Here is a 19,443-nt window from a genome sequence, read left to right as displayed (position 1 = left end):
GCCCTGCGCCCCCGCGCCTTCGGCGTCCCTACCGTGGAGCCCCGCTGGTCAGGCCTCTCCGCCCCCAGGAAGTGACCGCGACTCTTCTGGCCTCCGCTTCGAGCCGTGCTGCGACCCCGGGAGACCCGTTACCCAGGGCGGCCTGGCAGCGTCCCCTGGGTCTGCCACATCCGGTCGGGTGCGCCCCTCCCAGGCTCCAGGGGACGCTCCCAGGCACGAAGGCAGCTCCCCGGAGGCATCCGGCTCAGGGGCCCCAGATGCGCCCCAAAGGACAGCTGCGCACGCTGAGCCGCAGCCCAGCACACGCGCCTGGAGACAGCTGGGATCGGGCCGGGGCCCGAAACGGGCGCCTGCCACTCGCTGGGTGTCAGGAAGTCCACCCAGGCCCAACTTTGGGGAGACCAGGCCCGGGCTTCCAGGCAGACCACAGGCCGGGAGTTGAGGGTGGGGTGGGTGGGGGTGGTGGTGCCCTGCCAGTGTCCCACCCCGGCCACATTCCAGCCCACTCCACAGGGCGTCCTGTCTGACTAGAGCCAGTTCACCCTCCCACCCTCCCGGGATAACTCAGGATGGAGCTGAGGGTGAAGTGGGGAGACCTGGGGGAGAAACAATCTATTCTGGCTGTAAGAGCAAGAAACTGACCGCTAAGGGTGGAGTGTTTGCTCTAGGGCTTACTGTGTGGCCTTTCTCGAGTTTCCCGACCTCTTTGAACCTCGCTTCTCTCTCAGTGCCGGGCATTGGGCAATCACTCAATAAATGGCAGTTCTGATCCCTTTAATGTCAATTCACTAGTGAAATGTTTAGTGACTCATCCCTTCTCCCACCCCTCTCATCTTAATAGACGGGGCTGGCCTCGTCATTTTATTAATTATAAATTTTGACAATGATGAATTATCCAGCCTGCAGAATCTCACAGGGCAGCAACCATTTTACATGGCTCTGTATCTCTTCCAGGCCTAGAACAGTGTTTTGCACATGGGTGAGTGATTAAATTCAGTCATTCCCTGAGGATCTGTTCTGAGGAAAGCATTAAACAATGGCTCCAAGATAAGGACTTGCTTCCTGCTACTAACAGGGGCTTGCAGAGACCACAAGGACAGTTTGTAAAGTGCCTCATCAGATGTGTGGCCCTACCGCTGTGGGTGGAAAGGGGTTCGTTCATTCTGCCCTGTGGTAGCTGGAAAAAGTGTGTAATAATGGAGGATTTCATCTGGCAGCAATGACTACAAAGTTCTTCCTGACAAAGCGAACAGCACGAGCAAAGACAGGCAGGTCAAAATGTATGGTTTACTAGGGTGTAACAAGAGTCTGCGGTACTGGGTGCAGATCACATCCTGGGAAAGGGTGTGGCAGAGGACAAGGATACAGAGGGTCACTGGGGCCAGAATCCTAGGGGCTTGATCCTGCAGCCAGTGGCACCATCAGGGATTTTCAGCCAGTGGGCAAAATGCTCAGCTCTGCAGTTTCCGAAAATAAGGTGGTCACAACACAGGACAGTGCTTGTTTAAGGATGCAAATGAAGAAAGCGTGATCAACATTCTCTATGCAAGCCAGTCACAACCAGGGTCAAAGGAAACGTCAAAGCTTAGGAGAATAGATGGGGAGGGGGGTTGTGGTGTGGTGTGGTGTGGTGTGGTGTGTGTGTGAGACAGCGTTGACGGCGGCTGTATTCAGGTGACGAGAACATGCACGTTCCCTCCTGCCTATGTTTCTGAATTTTGCAAATGTGTTTTATTTCCTGAGAGAAACGTGCAGTGCTGCGGGCAAGGAGAGAAGAGGCCGACCGGGAGGAAAGAGGTGGGAGCGTATGTGGGAAAGGATTACTGCACAGGCTGGCAGGAGTGCTGGGGCCTGTGCTGGGGCACGGAGTGAGTGGGGGACACGAGGGAATAGACTTCACGTTGTTCACAAGTGACAGTCATGGAAGAAGTACCAATAAAAATACATTCTTTAAAATGTTCAGCTCTAAGCCGGGCTCGGTGGCTCAGCCCGTAATCCCGCGCCTTTGGGAGGCTGAGGTGAGTGGATTGCCTGAGCCCGCGGGTTCGAGACCCGCCTGGGCAGCGAGACCTCATCTCTACAATAAGTCAAAAAATCAGCTGGGTGTGGTAGCGCATGCCTGTAATTCCGGCTACTCGGAAGGCTGAGGCAGAAGGATCGGCAGAGCCCAGCAGGCGAGGCTGCGGTGGCCGGGAGTGGCCACTGCACTCCAATCAGGGTGACAGAGTGAGACTCAGACTCAAAAAAAAAAAAAAAGTTCAGCTCTGTTTGCTGAATTACAGAAATGCACAGTTTAAAAAGATGTACTTAAAAAATTTATTTTTGTACTTACCAGTGTGGCAAGGATTTGAAAGGGTGATAATGCTGGCAAGAATGTGGGGAAACAGCTGTAGGACTAGGGCAGAAAGAGAGAAGGTGGAAAAGAGTGACCTTGGACGCGGTAGGTGTGGTCACTGGGGCTACCATTCTGGTGTCAGAATTCCTGTCAGTTTTGATATGCACGTGCCCTTTCACACAGAAATTCTTACCTGTGGAGGATCGCTTGAGCTCAAGAGTTCAAGACCGGCTTGGGCAGTATAGTGAGACCCTGTCTCTACTGAAAACACGAACATCGGCCAGGTGTGGTGGCGCACACCTGTTGTCCCAGCTACTTGGGAGGCTGAGGAGGGAGGATTGCCTGAGCTCAGGAGGTCGAGGCTGTGGTGAGCTGTGATTGTGCTACTGTACTCCAGCCTGGGTGACAGAGTGAGACTCCCACTCAAAAAAAAAAAAGAAATTCTACCCTTGGAAATGGATTAAGGACAGTATAAGGTCCTCACATATGAAGGCACCACCACACACAGGGTTGTTGGTTGCGGTTTTGCTTATTGTTCATTGAAAGGTTGGTGAAATAAGTTATGGTACATTCAGTGAAATACCATGCAGCCTTTGAAAAGCCTGGTTGTCTCAAGCCGCCTCACGCCTGGCTGTGTCTGCAGTCATTTTTTCCTCTTCTCCTCTTGTAGCTGTGCCCAGTACAGGGAGTGGCACTGATATGACAGACACAGCTTTACACATTCACATGAACACATTCGAGTATGTGAAGGATATTCCATAGCAAACTGTTCATAGTGGCTGTCTCTGGGTTGAGGAGGGGATAATTTTGCTGAAATATTTGATAATAATATACCACCAAATAAAAGGATTGTTTCCATGTTTGAAAAAATAAAAGGGTATCTGAAGGCACTGACGGGGCTTTGGAGGCTGAACATGACAGCAGGTGAGAGGCAGCAAGAGAGCAGCTGGGGACTCCTGGGATCTCTAGAGGGCCTCAGAGCACACGGCCAGCCCTTCACGGGAGAGGTGGCTGCTGGGGAACAGCCTGGCTTGGTTCGAGGTGTGACCCGTTGATGGAGATGTCGAGGATCCCCGGGTGCCACCGTGGGTGCTCTGTGCAGCTGGCATATATAAGGGCACTGGGCCTCTTGGAGCATAGACGACTGAATGAGAAAAGTTGGCACTTAGGACATGCCTCGTGACATCACCCAAGCCCCACAAATCCTGATGCTGCGGGTGCTTAGTGGTGCGGGAACGCAAGGGCTGGGTGCAAGAGTCTGCGGGAGTGAGTCCAGGACTGGCAGGAACCAAGTGTCACACGCTGATGGCTTCTGTGGTCACTGTGTACACAGCCATGACGGCCCCTGCCTGTCTCAGGCCACCTCACCCCTGGCTGTGTCTGCAGCAACTCTTTCCTCTTCTCCTCCTGTAGCTGTGCCCAGTACAGGGAGTGGCACTGATACGAGAGACACAGGTACTGCTGCTGGGACCCAGGACTTGAGCTCAGAGCCAAAAAGGGGAACATCAGCACCCATGCCAGGTAAATGCTTGTGTTCCCAGGTGCCCACTCCTCCCAGTGGAGCAATTCCATCAGACAGTTGGTCCTTAGCACAGGGGCCTTGGGACCTTTTACAAAATGCAGGCGATAGGTATGGGGAGGAAGACATTGGTTCCAGTCTAAGCCCTGTGACTATGAAAGGGGACCCTGAGAAACCCAGACTTCATTTAAAAATTGTGTATTTATTCTTACATGTTTAAACTTCAGTCATCTTCAAAGTACTCTATTTGATGCAGTACACCTATTGAGATGCTTTTTCCACTGCTTAAAAGTTTCTGAACTCGTCAATTTTGATGCCTTTTAGTGCTTCTGACATTTTTTGTTTCACCTCTTCCACATGAGTAAAACATTTCCTTTGAGAACTTTTTTAATCGGGGAAACAAAAATGTTACTGGAGGCGAGATCAGCTGAATAGGGAGAGGGGGCTCTGGGGTCACGCGGGTTTTGGTCAAAAACTGCTGAACACTCAGCGTGGTGTGGGCAGGTGTGTTGTCATGGTGGAAGACCCAGTCACCTGTTTGCCACATCTCAGGATGTTTCTTCTACAAATTGTGATGCAACCTTCTCAAAACTTCCATGTACAGACTTTGGTTGACGGTTTGATCTGGAGGAAGAAATTCAGTATACTGTAAGGGGTCCACCCTCCAAAAGATAATTCCATTTAAAAAAAAAAATTTCCTTTTGTATTATGAAGGTCTGGAGGTGAGTCTTCCACTCTGTTTCCCCTGTGCGAGAGAGGTATAGTGAAAACCACCCTGATCCAGCACAGGGCTGTTATGAGCACCCAATGAAAGAACCTTATACTTTATAAATGATAGAATGTGGTGCAAATACAGTAATCCTCTGATGAAGCTGTGGTTCCCATAATGATGACGGGTGGCTCATGGCAGAAGGCTGAGCTGATGGAAGGGCTCAGAGATGTTCTTCTGAGCAAAGAGAGGTGAGTAGTTCCAGCATGGTGTGGAGCATAAAAACATAAAAGAAACAAAAAAGACAACACTTGCCTGGGGGCAGCTGGACTTGGGAAGAGCCAGCATGGTCCCCATGCATGGGCTTCTGTCTCTTCCAGCCACTGATTGGTTGGTCCCAATTGTGGCTGAGCACTCTCCTGAACCTCAGTTTCTTTCTTCTTCTCGGAATTCTAAGTTGCCCTGTCATGTCTGTGGTGTCCCCTGGGTACTCCTGACTGCTAGGAAGATGAAGTTTTCAAATGGCAACAGGATGGTTCCCCTGGAACCAGGGAGCACTTTCTTTTTCAGGGCGCTCTTTTGGGATTCTGAAAGCAGATTTTACCATACCTGCTCTGATGGATGCAGAGGAGATGAAAGACGAGTTTTTGAGAGAGGTGAGACTTCTGCCCGCTTCTAATTTTGATCAGCCAGAGGACTTGTCAGTGCAAGGCAATATTATCAAAACCAGTATGTCAAGGGAAAAGCTTTGAGAAATTACCTCATCTGGTCTCTAGTGCTGTCAGTTTGGTGCATGGTGACATGCTGGCTATGTGCCAGAATTTTTTTTTTTTTTTTTTAATCAAGACAGCATAGTTGGAAGGATCTGAGTTTGAGTCCTGGCTCTACATTTGTTCATTGTGTAGCCTTGGACAAGTCACTTAGTCTCTCTGAGGCCCAGTTTCCTCCAGAAATTGGAACGATAATAATGGTACCTCACTCATGAGGTTGATGTTATGATTAAATGACAGATTCCATATAAAGTGCTTAGCAAATTGCCTGACATGTAGTAGTAGGTGCTCAATAAACATTAGCTATTATATTATCAACATTATTGTAGTGTTCTGAATACACATTTGTTCCAGATTTTATTTTCTGGTTCTTTTAAAGTATTATGCCATGGAAATTGTAAGGAGGAAGAATTGTTTCTAAATCCTGAGAGAAAAGCCTCAAGCTGAATTTTGAACATGGTCTAAGGGTACATTTCTCAATTACATCAGATAATCATCACAGGACATCACAGCTAGAGAGAACCGTATAGACCATCTAACCCAAATCATAATTTTACAGAAAACGAAACACTGGCATTTACCTAGTAGCACGATACAGTTTATTCATAGGCCAAATAGTGCCTGAGGCAATTCACCTAGAACTTCACAAAATCAAGTTTTTAGGAAGATCAGTAGTGTATGTGTATATAATGAATATGTTTATTATAAATTTTACTGATACAAAGAATGTATAGCATACAATTTACAAGTTATAATAACTATACAGTACTCTTCATTATAATTTGATAGAGCCAACTAACTGATTCTTACCAAATACTTGTGAGTTTGGAAAACTCCCATGAGCATGTGCATGTGTGCCTGCCTGGAGTGGAGAGAGGGTTGGAGAGCTTTCGATGCATTTTGCAATCGAAAGAAGTATAAGTACAAACGATGCAATTGTGCAGTGGTATTAGACTGGCAAAAGGTCCACTTGTTTCTTTTGGTGAGGGGGAGACAAAAGAATTTGGAGTTCTCTCCTTTGTTTATTCCTTAAAGTCAAATGTAGCATATGTGGTTCTGGCCTGGCCCTTCGGCATCCTTTGAGGGTGTATTCATCGGAGCTTCTGATGCCACAGCCATATACCTTCTGTTTTAAATTGGAGCCAGTGGGGAAACTGTGGTTAAATTGGGGCACTCCATCTTCTGGTCAGCTTTGTTGGGTTGTAAACGAGATGACCACGTTAATAAAGAAAATTCCGACCTCCCAGATTTAAAGAATGAGACTGGTGAAGACTGAGTGTGCACTGTCAGCTTTAGCAGCACTTAAAATTCCAAATAGATGGTAAGGAAACACCTGTAACCAACTTCTCCCAGGTCCAGGAATGGAGCAGAAAACATGTTAACAGACACACATTCATAGTGCTCAGAGCTGGATTTGGACTAGGTTCTTAACCCTGACTCTTCAGAATCCTTTGGCGAGGTTTTTTTTTGTTTTTTGTGTTGGAATCTCACTCTGTCGCCCAGGTTGGAGTGTGGTGGCATGCTCACGGCCACCCCAGCGTCGACCTGCTGAGCTCAGGCAATCCTTCCGCATCAGCCTTCCAAGCGGCTAGAACTACAGGCACGTGCTACCACGCCTGGCTAATTTTTTGATTATTGTAGAGATGAGGTCATGCCAAGTTGCCCGGTCTGGTCTTGAACCCTTGGGCTCAGGCAATCCTTTCGCCTTGGCCTCCCAAAGAGCTGATTACAGGCTTTGAGCCACCACACCCAGCCCTCTGGCAAGGATTAAAACAAACAAACAAACTTGGTCCCAGTCCTTAGAGACAGCCTATGCATTTGTTCCAGGTAGAGCTTGGGAGGCACTCCTACTTTTTTTTTTTTTTAACACTCCAGTGATTCTGATGAACAGTCAATATTCAGAACCATTGATTTAGTCATTTGTTTTAGTCTCCTTTACCATTAAACTTTTTTGGGGAAAGGGGGAACTAAAACAAATGATGTATGTCTTTTCCCACTGATGAAGACGCCAATGGCAAAAGTCAGGCAGCTGAAGAGAGGCTAAAAACATGAAGGGATATGGACAGACATAAAGCGTATGTGGCTGGATGGCTTAGGGTTGCGAGAAGGATGAAGTGGCAAGATAGCTTCAACAGTTTCACTCTTTTGATGTTTCAGATCCAAGAAGTCTTACAGCTTATATTGGGTCATGAAGAATTCAGTCTGAAATGGGTTGGCTTCGAGGTGAACAAAAAGTAGCATGTGTTTATTGATACACAGCATCTTCTCTGGATTTTGAATAAATTTTAGGCTTTTAACTTCTAGCAGAAGAGGATGAGAAAGAACCCAAAATGTGCCAAGAAGCATAGACCTAGAACTAACACAAAAGAAAACCACACATGAACGCCACACCCCAGATTTTACAGAGTGAAATAGTTATGAAGGAGAAGATGGGGGTGTTTGGGACAATAACCTTGAGAATGACAAACGGACTTCTATTTGGAATTTAAAATAAAAAACCTGAACCAAAAAACAGAAATCCTGAAAACAAATCCCATTAACTGGGAATTAAGAGAGAATAGTGGTGGTCTAGGAAGCTAAGTGGGGCCATATTGCCAAATAAACCAGAAGAAGCTTTCTTTGCAGTCATAAGCTACTAAAGAGATTTTAAATTCTCCAAAATGAGGAGCTCAGTAGGTCCCAAGTGTATGTCTCTTTCACCTAGAAACTGGGAAACTCTAAGACACACTGTTCTTAATGTTAAAATCTATTTTCAGAATACAGTTCCTGCACACATCTTCCTTCTTGGTTTTCCCAGGGTCCCAAGCACCCAGACACATGCTAGGAGGCAGCACAGTACAGTAGCAACTTCAGTCTGAAATGTTTAAAGTTAAAGTTTATTTGTATTCTTTGTAGGAATATCAATAAAAGACCTCAAACGTATCTATATCTGTACATGTACAAGAACCGTCAAAAATTATTCACAGAACAAAAATAAATCTTCTTTAGAACAAACCCAGGTAATGAAATGCAGATATGGATCTCACATATGGAACAATCTAAGTGCTACTAGCACAAAAATATGGCTTTAAAAATAAAATAAAATCTTGGGTTTTGTTTTTCTAAGGTGTACTTCTCTTTCTTGAAATAAAAAATAAATTATTTAGAGCTATCATTGTAAAATAGTCATGTGTGTTAACACACTCTTATTAAGGCCCTGGAGATGAAAAACAAAATCAAATTTGGAAGGTAAATTCTTCACAGGTGTGATTCAGACTAATGTGCCGCTGTCTGCTAAAATTAATTTTAATATAACTAGGAAATGTCTAAGCACCAGTCAAAATTTAACCTAATTTACTATTTATTTTAACTTTTCTGAATATGGTCATTATGTCAATTAGTATTTTAATCTTTTGGTGAACTGGGAATTGACATTTTTCCCTTAAAAATTTGGAAATGTCATAAAATGATATTTATATATAAATATGTGCACCCCCACACAGATGATGGAGGTCCCTAAAACACAGGTTCTGTGGAAATCTCTCTTTAATAACAGAGAAATCTGGTTTTAGGTCCCAAACTTAAAAAACTTCCTGGGGTCAAATGAGGGCAGTTGAATGAAAACAACAGAATAGGAAATTAAGATGCATGCTGAAATATGAGTAAAAATTACCACTTTCCTTTCTCTGGATGGCTCACTGTATTTGCCTAGTCTTGCTGCATTGGTTACTCAAACATCTTTAGATTAAGCGATCAGGAACCAAAGCTAGTTCTTTCTGTATCTTCTTAGATCAGTGATATTCAACTTTATTTCTAGGACTCCCCATGGTATCAATAATGATATCTAGGGTTCTTAAGACAACATCAAGCCACATCAATTTCAGGTCACTTTAACTTATATATTCATATAACACATATAGTACATTTTTAAGAAGATAGAATGACTGTCATAAAATTTAACAAATGAAAGCATAAAATCTAAACTCAAGAAAGTCTGGGAATCACTGATCTATGAAATGGATTAACATTCAGAAAAGGAAGCCCCAGGAATTTTTGTTTTGTGTAGGTGTGCATGTATTATCTACAGAAACTGCCTTTCCATGTATCTATGTATATTAAGAGCAGGCAAGGGACATAAACCTTCCTTTTTCCCTGGACCCCTGGGCTACCGAGAAGACTGCTTATGCCCTGGTTCCCTTCTGGATCATGTATCTTCTTCAGGTTCCTCTACTCTTCATAGGATATTTATTCTATCTCATGCAAATTTAATCATTTTTGTCCTTCCTAAACTCAAGAGCATTCATAACTAGGTAATGACAAGAAGAGAATGCTTCTAGAACTAATAACAATCATTCAAACATGAAAAGAGATTCTCTTTAAAAATTCAACACTCCAACAATTCTTGCTTTTAAGAAAATAGTAAAATTAGTCCTTTAAATTGAAATTTTCTAAAAAACAAAGTATCCCAAATTCTTGGCCCCCAGGTAAGGGTAGGAAGGCAACTGTTTACTGCTGGGGCAAGCAGGGACTTCAGTTCTAGACTTGAGCAAAGGAGGGGTGGGGAGAAGGAAATCCTTCTGGCTTTCCACAGTTCATAGGAGAAGCAGCCTCCAAAGGTGCAGCTCAACAAGCAGTGAAGCTGTGGCAAGGGTTCTGGTGCTGCTGGATGTAGCCAAGTGACAAGTCTGGTCTGGTGTCAAGCATGGGTGGGGTTCAGGGTCACAACGGAGGAGACTGATGGGACTGAAGAGGGTTCAGCCCCATAACTGGCCTTCTCAGGAACTCCAGACTAGATAAACCACAATGGAAGGCCAGGCAGACTCACTTATGGCAGTTTTCTTGCTCTGAGACTTTCAAAAACAAACTCTGCTCCCAAGCTGGTATACCACAGTGAAAGCCAGGGGTCGACAGAGCCACAGACCCATGAACAAAGGCTCTGTAGGACTGTACTTCTAAAGTCAAGTTCATTCTCAAGGGCATGTAGTTAATGCTTTAATGGTCTTCGACAGGAAATCTTACTTCTTTCACTGCTTAACACCATCACAGAGAAAAGTGAAAGTGGATCCAGTCAGAGAAAGAAAGTGCTGACCAACTTGATACTAAATGGAAAAAGTAAAAAGCGACAGCAGCGTGATGACCTCATCTCCCCACAGACTGTCCCTTACCCACAGACTGCCCTGGACCTGAGCAGGACCTTGGTGACAATGCTTAGAACACAATATGTGCTCAAGTGCTCGTTAGACTACCAGTTACAGCCTCTTCTCTGATGTGGCTTTTATTGCAGAGGCTCAGGGAATATGATGATCTGATGGAAATGTAACTCTTTTGCTGCTTCAGCTCAGATAACTTATTGCTCCAGTAATATAAAAGGGGGACCATGAAGCCCTTGTCTTGACTCCTACCAGCACTATCCTTGCTCATGGCCAAGTCTGCTGGCAGACAAGCACTTCACCTGAATTCCAAATTCCACTCCACGCTAGCCTATCCTGCACCTCACAATGTGGTGATATGTGGAGGGAGGTGGAGTATAAGGCGTGGCTCTTTTAATCTACCTGCCTCCCTTCAACCATGCACCTCCTCCCAGCAAAACAGAGGTGTGTAGCTATTTGAACTGAGGAAAAGCCAATTAAGCAACATCTTCATAAAAATTATCAGTCATTGCTGCCTTCTTCCATACTTAAAATATATCTTTCAGAATAAGTTCTATAGATTCCAGAATTCTGTAGAACTCAGAAAAATATCTGGATAGGAGTAGGCTCACAGGATAATCTAAAATGTAACATCTGGCAACAACTCCGAACTTTTAGTTTACTTCTAATGCTCTTATTATTTTTACTCTGTTCTCTTCGTTCAACATAGTCGAGGGTTGCACAACCAGTCCAAATGTTTTAGGCATTTAATCTTCCAGTATAGACAGCCCTCTTAGGTGCTTCCACATACTAACAAGAAACACATTTTATTTTCTGTGGCTCCTCTCAGCCCCCAATATAGGTAATTTTATCAGTCCTCTGGAGTCTGTAACCAACACATAAGAGCTTCCAAACCTCAATGCAAGACATCACCCACGTTACATACTTAAGGCCACTGAAATGGACAATTCTTTTACCAGGTTTTCTATGGCACATTCAAAGGCTCTTACAAAGAATGAATTAAACATGGCTAGAGCTGAGAATAGCCACAAACAAAATCTATGTTTACATCCCCCTACCATAAGAAAAGACTCTACTTCAGAATCAGTAACCTCTTTTTCCTAATAAAATAAGAGATTTTGACCACTGTGTGCCCTCAGCTTGGAGGGAAGATGTAAGAATTTGCAAAATAACTACGGAAGTCAAGAAAACACCCAAGGGCCAAAAGAGCTGGGCATAAAGTCTGCAGGTCAGATAAGCACAATGAGAAGCTCCTATTTCAGATCTCTGTAGGCAGAAAAAGGGACTGTTATGCAGGAAACTGTTTAAACGGTTATGGGTTATGTGGCCATGGTGAGGCTGCTGAAATGTAAGATCCAACACCAAGGTCCACCTGAGAGAGGACAGAGCTCAGAAGGCTGGGACGCAAGCCTGGGACTCAGGGAAGGAAGGCTCGGAGTCTGGGCTTCACTCAAGAGGGCACTGTCATGTCCTTACAAGGCTATTAGGAGAAGTACTCACTCCATGCATAGAGCTCCCTCAGCGTTTTTTCTCCTCCTCCTCTCTTCCTTTTAAAAAAATTCTTTAAAGTTTATAAATTAAAATAACAACTTATTTGAGAAACAATGTTGCTTTCTCAATATAAAATCTTGCTTAAAGAGATTCAGGACCCTTTTAACATTACATCTGACAGCATAGAAGGCATGAACGTTTTCTATGTGTGCAGTTATATGTACATATGTGTGAATATATATGTATACATATTTGTATATATAATGTCTGTTTAACATGTAACATTCCATACTTCTAGTAATCAAGATTGCATTCAAGATGACATTACACGCTTCTGGAAAAAAAGGAAATAAATTAGTTTCCATGACTTGCTCTGTCCTATAATAATAAGGCTATGGATGGTGAATGTTAAAACGGGGTCATTGCCAGATCTACCAAGAGCATGGGAATGACAATTTGAAGGGGCCATCCTGACACTTTCAGTTTTCTTTTTAACAAGAGTAATCATCACTTTTAAGAAAGTGATGTTTCAGATTTGGATTTCCTTTCCAAATTTTACTGAGAGGATCAGAAGAAGAAGCAATTTAAAAGTTAAGTACGGAGATAAAATTACCCTGTCCACAGAATTGCTAGTACAATGGATAAAATCTTTATCCCAACAAAAAGTATAACTTAATAAGTAGGGAAAAATTTTTAATAGGAAGTATTCAGAGATTCCAGCTATGTAGGGTTAGCCCTTTTCTGTGCAGAAGAAAGGGTATGTATCCAATGGCTTATGGACAGAGTATCTGAATATCCTCTCCATGGGAGTAATCCATGTTAGAGATGATGGCTCCCACCCCACCATGGTAGGAAAGGCAGTGGGCGTGTGGAGGTGGAGGTGGAGATGGATTAGACATAAATATTTGTAGTTTTGTAAACTCTAAAGAGGAAAAGGAACACCCTTTATTATAATTGGGGGTTCAAAAAAAGCCCCCTATCTAAAACAGAAAATTCTCATCCGCTGTAGACAGAGGAAATAAACATACTGACAGGAGTACAGAAGTCACTCCTAAAGTCCAGTTTTGATACAACAGCTTTGATCTGTGTCTTCCAACAGTGAATCTCCAAAACAGATGAGCTGTCCAACCAGAAACAGTCTTGGTTATCAGTGGAATAAATTGTTTTATATGGATCTTGGTATCTGCATGTTTTCCTAAAGGACAAGGGGCCACAGCGGGGTTTTTAAACTAGTAGATGAATCCCTGAAAAATTCATTCCGACAATGTCCTATTGCACTCCATGTGCTTCTAACAGATAGACACTTGGTCTCTACCTACTGGACTCACAGGCTCATTTCTCACTCACACATAGTTCCTACATTTCCTCCTCTAACAACCGTAGTGCTTTCAACAAGAGGAAAACAATAATAAAAATAGCAATAATCAAAAAGGTAATCTACATTATTAACTTCCTTTTGGTATATTACAGTGGTGTTTTCTGTACATGGCCCAGAACTAAGTTCCCTATGTACATAGAGACGTGGGGGAAGCATCGACCTTGGAAGTCGTTGCCTTATGCCCTGAAAGACAAGGTTCCTTTCTTCATTCAAGAGTCTCACCAAATTGCCACTGGGAGCAGCAACATTCTGTAACCTGGAGAGGTGGAGAGAGGGCTGGGGACAGAAGAGTGGTCAGTTTCCTTCTGTCTCCTTCCACAGTATGTCTCTACACAAGGTCCATCAGCAGCTGCTGTTTTTAAATTCACCATTCTCCGTGATGGAAAGCTTGGTGGGGTTGGTGGGCGAGATGCCATTGCGGACCTGCATGCTGTACCGCTCCTTCACTTGGGTCAGCGCACTCATCAGTCTGGTGTTGGCTGAATCCAGGGACACGATCCGCTTTTCCTACAACACACCAAACATGGCTTTATTCAGGCTCCATGCAGGAAGTCACACTCTTTCTCACTGAATGACTAGCCCAATGCCTTCACTCTAGCAGTAGTATGCATGGTGCTTTCCAGACAAATGGAACGTCTCTGCCTCTTTCTGTACACTGGTCGGGGTCAGCTTTCCCTGAGCCCGGTGGTCTCCACTTATTTTCTCTCTCTTTTCCTTTCAGCATGGCACAACTTGTTATTAATAATCTCTTGGGACATTAGGTCATCATATAAAATGACATCAAGTGTTACTTCTGACTGCAGCAGAGATATCAAGCTGCCTTATGCACTAAGTGCTTTTGGTCAAAACTGAAACACAGAAATTAGGTGGCAGAGAAAGAAGCACCAGAAGTTTCATTTCACAGAGGAGAAGTGCATGTGATCTATGGGTTCTTAGCCCCAAAAGAGGGCATATCAGTCACATTTGGAAAGAATTCACATTGTGCTCAAAATTAAAACAATAATACATGGTGACAGTTGGAGTCACCAACAAGGTGAGGATGCAACAGCAAGAGGGGAAAAAGCAGCCAAAAAGCTCAGACCAAGAAGTTATTTGAATATGGGGAGGAGATGTGGCTGGAAGGGGTGCCATAAACACAACACATGAGAACAGACAGAGAGCACGGGCTCCAAACCCATTCCAGCTCAGAGGGACTCCAGGAAGGCTGTCCAATCAGGAGATTGCTTTCATTTTACTTTTGAGTGTCTGAAAAAAAATGCTTTAGAGCCAATATTTTGGGAACCAAGCGTTGGTGAATATATACAGAAGAAAACTAAGAAGGAGCCAAAAAAAAAAAAAAAAAAGAAACAAAGAAAGAAAAGAAAAAAGACAATCTAACTAAAGGAAAGCAAGACCATCTAAATCAAAAAAGTCCCATCAAAACACTATCAGTCTCACAAAGATTAAGAGAGGCACCCTAAACCCAGCATCAGCAACTTGGTAAATCATTCCAGCACATTTCAAACTTGAAGTCTGTATTTTTCAGAAAACAAGTTAATGTGGAGAAGGACAGTCTCTGCTTAGGCTATGAAATTAAAAAAGAAAAAAAAAAAAAAGCACATGAGGAACAACCCCACAGCCAAAATTAGCTTTCCTGCCCTGGGAGTTCCAAATCTACCCAGTGAAAGGCACAGAGTGACAATCACTGCTCTGGGACATCTAGGTAAACCTGACACACTCATAGGATTGAGTAAGGATTCCTGTTAATCTCCAACTTTCAGGTGTGGGGGGCAGAATCTGCATGGCAGATTAGGAAACCCTAATGCGTGCTTGTTAAAGGAAAATCCTCCTTTCTCTGAGGAAGAATTTATGCAGTAAGACACACAAAATCAGCATTATTAACTAGCTACTAATCTAGTATAGGATGCTTTTTTGGCAGGGGAAGATGTCTGCAAAGATTAATTGATAATTTCTTGAACAATTAAAGAAGAAAAGGTATTTCAGAATTGGAATACATTATATGGCCCTAATACTAAAGAAAGCAGAATTCTCCAGCATTCACCCAAGAAAATCAGTCATTATAAAAAATTATTAGATTCTTAAAGGGTCAAAAGAAGGTTAAGAATGATTATAATTACTTACTGTCTACAAAGGTAACAACTGAAGCCAAGCAACCACTCCACTAAACAGTCCAAGGCGACCACATAGAGAAATTCCCTTTGTTAATTTCCCGTACTGCCAACCTCTCAAAATAAAACAAAAAGTAAAGGAAAAAAATCAAATAGGGACTTTTGAGAGTCAAGTTTAGATGGCAAAAGATGCTGTGACATTTCAATTCCGCCTGGATTGGAAGGAAAGCAATCGAGTCCAAGTCTGACAGGAAGGATTCCAATGTGGGAGTGGCAGGAGCTGGAATGTGTAGGAGGCTGGTGCATGGGGCTAGGGCTGGGGACTCTCAGCTAGAGAACGGATGGGGTTACTTGCCTGTTTGAATAATCTCATCTCCATTTATGACCTGTAATTTAACACAGCGGAGATATCACTTGCAACAGTAACTAGGCAGTGCTTTGCTTCTTCTAGGAGGAAGCCCTTTTCTGTTCTCCACCTGAGTCACATGGAGAGATCCAGGGAGCCACAGTGTCTCCTCATGCTTGGGGGTGAAAGGCAGCACATGCCCTGGTCTCGTACTTAGGAGTGATTCCTTAATACCATCACTAGGAGCCTCATGTCCAGGCTACAAGGTCCAGGACGGGTGCTCTGCCACACACCAGGGGAGCACCCATTCTTCTGCAGCTCCAGTTAGAAAGTGGCTGACACAGGCCTGTGCCTAATGGCATAAAATGATTCAAGAAGAGGGAGAGGTTGAATTCAGGGACAAGCTCTACCTTGCGAGCACAGGGCTATCAAGTGAGAGGAAAGCCAGCTCACTAGGTACCCGGCTTTAGGGTTTTGAGAAGTGTGGGGTTCAATTCTAGTATGAGGACGGCAACTATATTCATTTCAGAAATATTTTTTACTCCCAGTGTCACCAAGACACATATCAGGGACATAAAGTATGGGTTACCTCTCTGGGAAGCTTTCACCCCCAAACATGCCTTCATTCTAGTAAGTGATACCAGAAGGGTGTCAATCATTGCTCTGCTCCACCAATCATGTAAGAGGTAAGATTTATCCTTACAAAACAAAGGCTCTGTTATCAGAAGTCATTCATTACAAAGGATGCCAAAGGATGTTCAAAGCCTTTTGCTATAAAATTTTAATGGACCAGTAAGCTAACAGCTGGAATTAAGAAACCTTCCTTTTAAGGACACTATATAATTTTAAAAAAACGATCTTTGGGTTTTATGATCTGTGCTATGCATGGTGCAGTGGTTTTCAAAATGTAATCTAGTATTCTTTAGGGATCTACAATGGGTCTCTGGTAGAATGATTATATACCAATGTCTATGTTTGAGTAGGTAATTTACTATATTTAATCAACCCCAGTATGATCTGATTCATTACTTGAGAGTAGTCAGTAGAAGAATTTGGATATTGATCTATGAAAGATCTTTGGTACCATCAAAACAGTTCAAGGAATCAAACCATTTGAAAACCATTGCTTTGAAGTATGAACCCCAAATATTAACTAGCTTAGCTAGACCACAAGTCTGACGCTGATGCTTCGAGGATAATATCTCTCCCATCACTGCACATGACACCCTTCTGGTTAACTTATTTCCCAGAGCTTTTGAGCCTGGATAAAGCAGATTCCCTCCCTGGCTTTCACCTCCTATGCCTATTACTTCTGCTTTGTCTCCAGTCACCTTGCCCTACATAAAAATAAGCGGTGGGATGGAAATCTTCAGGAGCCAATGGTGAGGCTGTCCTGTCAGTCAACATGCAGAGCTATGACTGTGGCACACTCAAACTTCCTCTGCTGAAGACTGACAGCTTTAAACCAGATGAAAGTATTGAAAAGGTCTTTTTTAAATCTCATTAGTACTAAAATCTCTCCTGGTGTGGTTATTAATAGAACTCTCCATGCTTTATATTTTTATACTAAAATTCCAGAAGTGAAAATTTATCATCATTGGTTTTCTCAACTCATTTTCTGTCTTTACACAGGCTATTTCTCTTAAGGCTCTGTCTTTACACAGGCTATTTCTCTTAAGGCTCCAGGATGGATTATTATTATTATTATTATTTTGAGTTGGAGTCTCACTCTATCGCCCTCTGTCGCCCAGGCTGGAGTGCAGTGGCACACTCACAGCCACCTGCTAGGCTCAGGATATCCTTCTGCCTCAGCCTTCCAAGTAGCTGGAACTACAGGTGCACGCTATCGTGCCCGGCTAATTTTTAATTTTATTGTAGAGATGAGGTCTCGGCAAGTTGCCCAGGCTGGTCTCGAACCGGCGGGCTCAGGCAATCAACTTGCCTCAGCCTCCCAAAGTGCTGGGATTACAGGATGAGCCACAGAGTCTAGCCTAGGATGAATTTTTATAGTACGTGTATGCATTACCCTTCCCTCACTTACCCTTGGGGACACCCAGAAAGATCTTCTAAAGTGGACCAAGTAAGACAATTACAGTAGACCTTGCTTCTGATTCTTAGTAGGTCTAAATAGCCAGGAACTATAGAGTTTAAGAGTCCAAAATATTTTGGGGAACTATGCTAATGACAGCATCACGACTCACACTTGCCTTTCAAGTCTGGTGTGTTTAAGGGAGTATAAGGGCAATGAAGAATCCTTTCTACGACTATAATGGAAAGCCTCACTTCCAATTCCTTTAAAAATTAAACTACCATCCTACGATAAATCTGTAAGCAAACTAAACTGTTATAAATGCATATTTAAGAATTCTAGAGTCTCTAACATATACTGACTTCTGGCTGATACGCAGAGAAGGGAGTAAGTAGATCACCTATGCATAAAGTCCTTGCTCTCATTTTTATTTCACAGCTTAGGGACTGATAGGGTATTTAAAGTTGAAAAATGCAAACCTGGCTAGGTTGTCTTCAGGGAGGCGATACATTCCAGTGGCTAGATCAGCCACTGTCAAAACTGTACCTGCTTTTTGTAATTTGTTTCATTCTAAGAAATACAACCATTCTTTGGATTGATAAGATGAAAAGGAGTTAGAAATATTTCATGCCTCCTGGATTTTGCTTTGAACATTGACATGTCCCTGTGTGGTGCTCATGGCAGCCATCATCCCAGTGAGGTCACAGGTGTAACCTATAGTGAACAGAAGCCTACGTTCTGATTTCATCAGCCTTTTAATTTTCTTTAAGTTTTATCAAAAGAGGCTCTCTAAACATAGCACCAACAAAGAAGAACAGCCAAGCACATCCAAGCAGCAATGCCAAATACTGAACCAAAAGAATGGCAAGGAAAGGTATCTTCTCATAGGCTTGTCTTTCCCGTGCAATTCCATGACTGTCAGGGATAGAGGTTGATGGTAGTGGATGCGACTGACAAAACCATGAACTGCACAGCCAAGCAATTGTCAGTGGAGGTCACAAGCCAGACACATGCAATGCACTTTTCACAATTACCCCCTTAGACAATACTCTCCTTTCCATAAGGAAAGAAGCAAACCCTGTCATGCACTAGGTTGAGATTTGTCAAGCAACTGCACTAAGCATGCTAATACTTTGCTGGTAAACAGACTTCTCACCAGTGAAAGAAAGAAAAGTAATGGAGGTCACACAGACACTCATTTAATCTTCAAAAGGTAATGCTGAGAACTTTTCAATGACCCATTTTCCTTGGCATTTGTAAGGATGGAAGTCAGGATATAAGAGTAATTATAAACAAGGGCATTCTACTAGACTCAAAGCCTGCTTACCTGTGCATCAATTATTTTCTGCTTTGCATCAATGACTGCTTGCATCTCAGCATGGTCCTTCTTCAGTTCCTCTTCCACAGCCATTAGCCTAGGACGTGGCAGGAAGGAGACATTTCAAAGAGAGGGCTAGCTAGAAACGAGAAACTGAAGACTCATTACATTTCAATAATTCCACTCCTTGCCAATAAAAGACCAGCAATCATCTTCTTTCTTCTCTCTGCCTTGGAAGAAGACATCCAAGGTTGATTTCTACCTGCACCTGGATCCCACGCATTTTCACCTCCTTTGGAAAGTCCCTCCAT

General features: G+C 43.4%; 1 protein-coding gene across 3 annotated transcripts in view; it reads right to left on the bottom strand.

Moving 5' to 3' along the window:
* Positions 1-8,188: 8,188 nt before the first annotated feature.
* RASAL2 (RAS protein activator like 2) overlaps positions 8,189-19,443 on the bottom strand; it is a 362,379-nt gene continuing 351,124 nt past the window's right edge. For all 3 annotated transcript variants that reach the window (XM_021706868.1, XM_008073803.1, XM_021706869.1), the window contains 2 exons: positions 19,142-19,229; positions 8,189-13,838 (listed from right to left, as the gene is read on the bottom strand). In XM_021706868.1, coding sequence (XP_021562543.1) covers positions 13,674-13,838; positions 19,142-19,229 — 253 coding nt within the window. In that variant the 3' untranslated portion in view covers positions 8,189-13,673. The remainder of the gene's footprint in view (positions 13,839-19,141; positions 19,230-19,443) is intronic.

This window comes from Carlito syrichta, unplaced genomic scaffold (assembly GCF_000164805.1).
Source record: "Carlito syrichta isolate Samal-C Ts95f unplaced genomic scaffold, Tarsius_syrichta-2.0.1 Scaffold316187, whole genome shotgun sequence".
Taxonomy (NCBI): Eukaryota; Metazoa; Chordata; class Mammalia; order Primates; family Tarsiidae; genus Carlito; species Carlito syrichta.
This window is presented reverse-complemented; position numbering and strand designations above follow the sequence as displayed.